This window comes from Anopheles nili, chromosome 2 (genome assembly GCF_943737925.1).
Source record: "Anopheles nili chromosome 2, idAnoNiliSN_F5_01, whole genome shotgun sequence".
Classification (NCBI taxonomy): domain Eukaryota; kingdom Metazoa; phylum Arthropoda; class Insecta; order Diptera; family Culicidae; genus Anopheles; species Anopheles nili.
The window spans coordinates 39,321,654-39,329,930 of record NC_071291.1 but is presented as its reverse complement, the minus strand read 5'-3'; the positions used below and the strand labels follow the sequence as shown (position 1 = coordinate 39,329,930).

Below are 8,277 nucleotides of genomic sequence, written 5' to 3'. Positions count from 1 at the left end.
CGTGCTCTGCAATTCCAATGCAGTATGTTGGCACACGGTTCGAATAATATATTTTAACATCTACGTGAAGATTTAAAAAAATCAACATAAAACGAAGCAAGAATCATACCAAAAACATAGTTTTGCTTGTGAATTATGTGGCTATAATGCGGATGGTAAATAGAAATAAAACGTAACGATCTCAAACCACGCGAGACAGACTATAATAAAATTCTACACTAAACTAAACCACGTAACATGACTGTTGTTTTATACAACGCGAAAGCGCTGTTTTTTATTAATACCCTTCGACGGTGTTCAATTTTGGAATAATTTATCGTTATCGTTCTCCGTACCCGGAAACTTTCCGATTAACGCTCGTCTCCGCTATGCTTCCCACAGTACCGGCTATTGTGTCGTCTGGTGCACCTCAGATCAAACTGCCCTGGCTGGAAATGCTGTACCGTCATGCAATGCTTCAGTTGAGGAACGATGTCAGTGACGTGAGCTTTTCGTTCAATTGAAGTTGAGTTTTAATTAGCTGCGACAACGTGACCACCATTAGCAAATCCTTAACGTTCGAGTTGAACATTTGCGCAAATTGATCTCCAGTCATGTTCGGCACCGAGTGAATCAGATCAAGCAAGGCACGGCCAACCGTGTTCTCTGGCTGCTGCTTTTCGTTCAGTACATCTTCCACGTATGTCAGCACATCGCCAAGCAGTGCTAGCAGTTTGTCTGACGCATCGGTCACTTGCGCTAAGTCAAGCATCGGGGAAACCGTGCGTGGACGATTCGGATTTGACTGCAGACCGACCGTTTTCATACACAGCTGCAATCCGACAATCTCTGGCTCATAGCTTGTAACCTCGACATTGATCGGCGTGAACATACACCCGCTCTTGCCACCAGGCACGCCAAGCGACACGCAAACGTACGCCTTAATGCCCATCCTGGCACCGGTGAGCGAAGTGTCCAGCGTTAGATGCACCGGATTCTGACACTCACGTGTATAGTATTCGTGAATGACCGAGCTGTGGTTAGTGACCTCTTGGCCAGTCGCCCACCAGCCTATAAACAATACCGTATAAGTCGTATGCTACGATTTTGTCATTGGGGACATTGTCCCCCTTCATAGCGCATACTCACCCACAATGTTTTCGGAAGCATTGACCCGCTGATTCAGTTCGTACAGATCGGAAGCATAACCCAGCTCTGCTTCTACCTGATCAGTGTGCTCCTTGTGCGGCAAGCAGAAACAGTTCGTCACTTCCACGACACCCTTGTCGACAGAGCCTACGGAAAAGGAGCATTATGTTTTTGAGGTTATGATTTTGCATCGGTGGCGATTGCGGTAGGTTGCAACCGTATCCTACCGAGAAGGGTTCCGATAACACGTTCCGAGTCGGCATTTCGTCGCTCAAATGCGTCCACAATTTGAAACAGCACTACCGGATGAACGCGAACGGTTAAATTCAGCGGCAAATTGATCGTCGACATGGTGGTAGACTGTTGAAGAAAACACACGATGGCCAATTTGTCTTGATTTTGACACAAGATGGCAACATTTGACAATCCCATATGTCTTTTATGTTGTCAAACGACTTGTTCACTGAATACGAATCCTAAAGCATTGCGCACCTTATAAAACGTATGCATGGCACATACAATTAGAAGAAAAATAAATAAAATGTAAGAAAATTGAATATTATATCGCCTCAACACTCGTATTTCATTAAAACTGATATACAAATGTCCTTAACCCTTGCAGATGTAACACCAGATCGAGTTTGAGCTATCAGCCGCTAATGGCGCTAGCGTCTGAATAAACAATTTGTTTTATATTATCTATTCTATATTAACAAAAGAAGCATAATTTTATGCTTGATACGAAATAGGGTATTCTTTGCATTATTTTTTTTAGATGGTAGCAATATAAACGCATATTCTCCCGTATAAAAAACTATTATGTCTGTCATGCGCTTAAGATGTGCCAGTGGCCAACCTTGTGCGGGCTGATGATAAAAGAGGTTAGTAAAAAGGAATAATATAAACAAAGAAGCAATAAAAACACGTTCAGATTTACTGAAAGTCGCAAAAGCGATGTTGTTCATCTTCGATAGGAAGTTGCGAAATCGGGAACGGAAAAACAGTTAAAATTTTGTAAATAGTATTTGCTCCACGTGGTAAACCCATCGCTCTTCTTATTGTGGGTTATTTCATGGTAGGTGAAAAATGTGGGCTTTTGTGTTCAGGACAACATAACCCGAGTAGCTCTCGTTCAATTGCGTGCGTGAGAGAAATTACGTTTGAAAAAAATTCAGAGACCGCGCTATCGCTTCCATTGTGCTTTCTTTGTTCAAACAAGCTAAGGTGTTGGCTAAGCGAAAAAAGTGAGCTATTGGAAATAGGAAGTAGGAAGCAGCCTGGCGAGACTGTGCCAAACAGACGGTGGCCTACTACGCCATACGCACACGGTTGCTAAATCATTACCATTCGCATTTCCTCATTCAGCTGATTCCATTCGTTTACAATATTCCGAAGGTCGTTCAACTGGATACGAGAGAAAGAAAATTTAACATATCAACAGTGATGCGAAAATAACTTGTCCTACACGGGGCTACCGATGCAATTGGTGTTAGTGGGGTGCAAGTCGAAATGTCGTGGTTCTCGCCTGTACGATCGAAAATCAGCTGGTGGTGCGAGCATAACAACATCTGTACGACGAGTGCAAGTTGTTTGTGCGCGTGCATGTTAAAACAAAAGTCGCACCTGTACTGCGCGTCGCCAATCCTCGGTAGCAATAGAAGCCCTACATTGTGTCCATGCCCTTCCAACAATCGAAGTACCAGTTCGATGCTGCTATCCTCTCCTGAACTGGCGTTTGAAAAAGAACTAGTGTTTTCGTACGGTCAATACGTGTGGGTTAAATGTAATTCAAAAACCAGGCTGTGACGCACTCGCGGACAATCGCGCAAATAAATCACATCCCTTTCGGCGGTGCGAGCGAGAAAACGCGAGGTGTATTGGCTACGAGTTGCCCTCAATTTAGGGCTGTGTTTTATAAAAACCATTTTGAGGCAAGTGATTAATATCGAGTACTGAACTTGACTCGACGCAACTCAAAACATTCTGCGCTTCGTGGGCTTTGTGCCATTTGCAAAACTCCCCAATGTCTACTCTACGATGACATGTGAACCTTGATGAGCGTGCGATAGTGTACACAAAGTAACCTTTGATTGAATTTGTATGAGGACAGCTAAAGTGCTACGTTTGTTTGACGTGCCATCGGTAGATTCGGAACTCCTTCGTCAGGTTTCTACTTTGTAGGCCTCCTCGACATGATGAGATGTGTGATTAGTCAATTCACAGCGATGTTGCGGTTCGTCTAAACATGCATTATCAATGAAATGTTACCAGAGCTGAACTTTATACTCCCCGAAGCTTCCTCATTAGTACTTGTTGCGTCGGTGCAATGGCGTTCCAATTTTCAGATTTCCAAGCGAGCAATGCAAACAAAAGCCTATTCGGTACCTTTGGCGAAATCTAATCTACCCTCTGTACTCCTCTTCACACAGATGTTTCTGATGCTGTTTCACCACGCCTTTATGTGAATACACCGTCATCCGTCGGCTCCTCGTTAAGCAGGCTTCAGACTTCTTGAATGTTCGACAAACCGTAACGGAAGCCGGTTATACCTTCAGTATCACTTGGTCTTTGTTGGTGGCAAACCGAACCGACATCTCCAAAATGACGACAAGCCGACAATTCGACGCTAAAACCTACGACACACTGACGAACCAGGACACAAACCCGTTCGCGGACAAACGCTCGCCGACGATCGAGGAAGAGGACACACCGCAAGTGATACACGTCGTCCCGGAGACAGGCAAAGGTGTGCGAGTTGTCGGCAGCGATGGTTCGATGTCGTCATTTGCTAATCTTCTCATTTTTTTCAGCCCGATGGAACCATATTGAGGATTTGGATTCCTTCTTCACGCGGGTGTACATTTATCACCAGAAGCATGGCTTCAATGTCATGATGCTGCAGAAAATGTTCGAGCTGTTCCAGTTTGTTTTTGTCGTACTGCTCATCACCTACCTATTCAACTGCGTTCAATATGATGTTCTTTTTCGGTAAGCTATGCCCCAATGAAGCCTTGCTAGGTCCGTTTCACGGTGTTTCGCATAATAAAACTGTCGTCTTTACCTAATCTCTTCGCAGCGACAAGCCGACAAACGAAACGAAAGTGTCATTGGGCGATGCCATGATCGATATACCCCAGTGTGCCGCCAATCTCGGCATGTTTCAGTGGCTGACCCTAGTGTTGGCCTTCTTGTTTTGGGTTTTTAGATTGTGCAAATTTTTCTACCAATTTTTCCAGTTTTTGGACATTAAAATGTTTTACAACACAGCGCTGAAGATCAAGGATGTAGGTTGAAAATGCTGGAAGGGTTGTTGATTGGTTTTTAACATAAATTGTTATTTCCTTCACATTTGCAGGCGGATCTGGACAATCTTACATGGCACGAGGTTCAAAAGTGCATACGAGAAGTGCAATCGGAGATACAGATGAGTATCAACAAGGAGCAACTGACTGAGCTAGATATTTATCATAGAATTTTAAGGTAGTATACCGACTCATTTTCCGTTTACAAAATGCTAATGGGGTATGCATATTTTTATTGTTGTAGATTTAAAAATTATATGGTAGCCATGATGAACAAATCACTGCTACCAGCCACGAAGAAGCTGCCATTATTAGGAGATGTAGTTCTAATGAGTCAAGCGTTGCGCTACAACATAGGATTAATTTTGTTCTGTACGTACTCCTGCGCATTAGTAAGCTAAAAATCGAACGCATAATTAAATCCTTTGTTACCGTCTCATTTAGGGGGACCTTGGTCCCCGTTCGAGAACAACTGGCATCTGCGGGAGGAGTACAAACGGCCCAACATGCGGAACGAGCTGGCAGCGAAGCTGTCTAAGCAAATTCTATGGGTCGCCGTAGCAAATGTTGTCCTTTCGCCCTTCATCTTTATCTGTCAGCTAATGTATTTCTTCTTCAACTACGCCGACGTAAGTTAATCTGTAGATTGATGGAAATCGGGATAATAATCAATAATTGTGGTGTGAATTCGATTCGCCTGCAGCTCATCAAAAAAGAACCCGGAACCCTGGGTGTTCGATGCTGGTCGCAGTATGGCAAGCTTTATCTTAGGCACTTCAACGAACTCGACCACGAACTGGACGCACGGCTTACACGTGCCTATCGACCGGCTGTGAAGTACATGAATTCATTCTCATCGCCCCTGTTAACCGTCATAGCCAGGTGTGTTACCTTCCGGTTTGCAAAGAAATACGACAGGATACTAACAGTTTTTCTCTCCATTCCACAGAAATATTGCGTTCGACGCTGGCGGTGTAGCTTCGCTGATACTGTTGTTAGCTATATATGACGAGGACGTATTTCAGGTGCAGCACGTCCTTACGCTCTTTACCGTGCTAGGAATGATCAGCGTCATTGCAAGGTGCGATCTTCAAATGCGTTATCAAGCTGTGTGGTTTCGAATTAGTAGTAACAATACGTTTGACTATAACTTTGCAGATCTTGCATACCGGACGAGAATTTGGTGTGGTGCCCGGAGCAGCTGTTAAGAAATGTGCTGGCCCATGTGCATTATCTACCCGCATCCTGGCGTGGCCACGCGCATAGTTCACTCGTACGTGATAAATTTGAATTATTCTTCCAACTCAAAATTGTAAGTAACAGAGATTGTAACGAGAAAGGTGAACACAGCAAGCACAGGAAACAAATCCTGATAATGGGATACTTTTCATCGCTTTACAGATGTACATACTGAACGAGCTCTTTAGCCCAATTGTGGCTCCCTTCGTGTTACTCACCGATCTACGCCCAAAATCCCAACAGCTGGTGGATTTCTTCCGGAACTTCACCGTCGACGTGGTTGGTGTCGGTGACGTGTGCTCGTTCGCCCAGATGGACGTTCGCAAACACGGCAACCCGGATTGGCAGATACCTGTTGTAGTGGACGATAAGGACAGCGAAAGTGAAACGCCACTTGTGTCCCCCGATGACGTCGGTGGCCATGCTACGAGATCTCCACCAGCCATGGGAGAACCCGTGTCCACCGGCCAACAACCAGCGGTTGGTGCCACACCGTACAACCAGGGCGAACACGGTAAAATCGAGCTGTCGCTCGTGCACTTTACCCTCACCAATCCCACCTGGCAGATGCCTCCAGAAGCGAAGCAGTTCGTGCAAGGCATCAAGCGACACGCGATACAGGATCTAAATCGCCAGCGCGGCATGCTATTTGGCCTACACAACCCTACGGCCATGGGGCAAAGCCTGCTGTCCATGGAAAGCATGGGCGTGGAGTATTCGTCGATCATCCAACCGATCCTGCAGACGCATAATCTGTCGAACTCGCAACACCTCGGTTTGTCGATGCATCTCGGTGGGTTCGGTTCCCCCGTGCCACCCGTATCAACCGCCTTTGGGCCGAGTATGGCGCCATCGGTCATGGTACATCAGCAGACAGGGCAACACGGAGCAGGAGTGCAATCGTCGAACCAGTACCACTTCGCGCCGCAGTCGTACGATTTTGAGCGTATGCTGCAGCAAAACTTAACCGACGCTAGCACGGTAGCGCCAATGCCGGGCCGTAGTACGTTCCTAGCAGATATCAACGAAAATGACGATGAAACGGGCGCACTGTCGCTGTCACCGGAGGTACCTCCTGCAAGCAGCAGTCGTGTCCAGACCGCCAGCGTTGTCCACGGGTCAATGGCAGCCGAGCTGGAACTGGACGGAAGCCGATATGTGTCGCACACCGACGGGATGGTCTTCAGCACCCGTGGTGGGATGTCCCGACGTGAGGGACCGGCAGATGGATCCCGCAATGGGCTACTGTCGAGGTACGTACGCTGCAGTTTTGTGGCCCCTTGGGATAAGGATACATCCGAAGGAGAAGAATTAATGTTACGTTCGTATGTTTCTCCTCTTAGCATCTATGGCGAAATGCCATCGAATGTTGCGGCACCGTACGAATTTACGACCGCTGACATGTGTCTTAGCACGCTGTACCTGCACGAGTTGCATCACAATCACGTAAGGATCGTGAGAGGCTACTGCCTCAATCGCATACTGTTTATCTCTAACCGTTTTGTGGTCATTTGCAGTTGCGACGACAGGGTGGTGGCAGCTTGAGGCTTGACATGGGCTCACCGGCACCCAGCTACTTCCAGCGCCCATTTGGTGGCGGACGGTTCCGGCCGTTCGGCACGACGGCTCAACCATCGCTAGTCAGTCATCCATTACGTACAATCGGTATCTCCGGTAGCGAAACGGCAGGACCATCCGGTACCAGCGGATCGATCGTGGCCGCCGAACGCACGCCTTTGCTTGGAAGCAAAAAATCATAGCACCAGGCGGAGTGGGTCTAACGAAGAGCGGCGGACACTTAGCTGGGTTGTTGTGATGAATGAGATATGAAACGAGAGAAAGGGTATCGATGAACCAAAAGCAGACAATGTGATCTGGTGTTACTGGTGTTAGGTGTGTAAGGATTGAAACGTCGAAGAGTACATTTATCTTACCGAGCCGGCTTCGTGTGTGCGTGTGTGTGGATGCGCATGATTCTGTAAATAAGTTCGTTACGGCACGAGCAGGATAACTAACGCAGGCCAACATAGCCAAAAATCTTACTCGTTAACGAACGAATAGGCAACTATCCTACCAACCTGGGAACAACTAAACATGAGTACATTAAGCTCGTTAAGACAACGTTTTTGCATCAAGCTTGCTGTGCTTACGTAAGCCACGCGATCGCCCGGATGTGTGAAGCCTCTGCTTGCGTTTGTCCTTCTTTCTAGATACTTTTTGTAAATTATTGCAAACTGTAAAAATGGCACGATACCACTCTGACGGCTCGTAGGCGATAAGGGTTATAATGCAATAAAGTGCTACAGTGAAGAAAAAAATTGTACATAGAAAATCCAATGTATCCTACGTAACGAGCTGATGAAATGAGATAGTGAAATGATTTGAACATTGGGGTGTATATGACACACCCCCTTAAAATAATGAAGAATCTGTGGAAATAAATGCTGCGATAAATTGTTTGAATAAAATAAATCGAACCTTTTAAACATTTTATACGACAATGGTATTATTTTTCCACGCTTTAACAGTGTTTGCATTGCCGCAGACAGCTTTCGCAAATTTCGCTTATCGAAGGACTTTCGGACGTTCCACCCAAACTAATTCGGAC

At 46.0% G+C, this 8,277-nt stretch overlaps 2 protein-coding genes across 2 annotated transcripts; one reads left to right on the top strand and one right to left on the bottom strand.

Annotated features, from left to right (window-relative positions):
* Positions 1-249: 249 nt before the first annotated feature.
* On the bottom strand, positions 250-1,479 carry LOC128730731 (eukaryotic translation initiation factor 3 subunit F). The gene is made up of 3 exons (XM_053823810.1): positions 1,356-1,479; positions 1,129-1,275; positions 250-1,050 (listed from the first exon to the last, which is right to left on the bottom strand). Exons 1-3 carry the CDS (start codon positions 1,477-1,479, stop codon positions 458-460), a joined length of 864 nt encoding a protein of 287 aa, XP_053679785.1. The 3' UTR covers positions 250-457.
* A 2,250-nt stretch (positions 1,480-3,729) lies between these two features.
* LOC128722000 (autophagy-related protein 9A) lies at positions 3,730-8,145 on the top strand. Its single transcript, XM_053815810.1, has 12 exons — positions 3,730-3,874; positions 3,939-4,116; positions 4,205-4,412; positions 4,484-4,608; positions 4,675-4,802; positions 4,875-5,059; positions 5,134-5,312; positions 5,380-5,511; positions 5,589-5,742; positions 5,832-6,922; positions 7,013-7,115; positions 7,187-8,145. Exons 1-12 carry the CDS (start codon positions 3,730-3,732, stop codon positions 7,427-7,429), a joined length of 2,871 nt encoding a protein of 956 aa, XP_053671785.1. The 3' UTR covers positions 7,430-8,145.
* Positions 8,146-8,277: the final 132 nt, after the last annotated feature.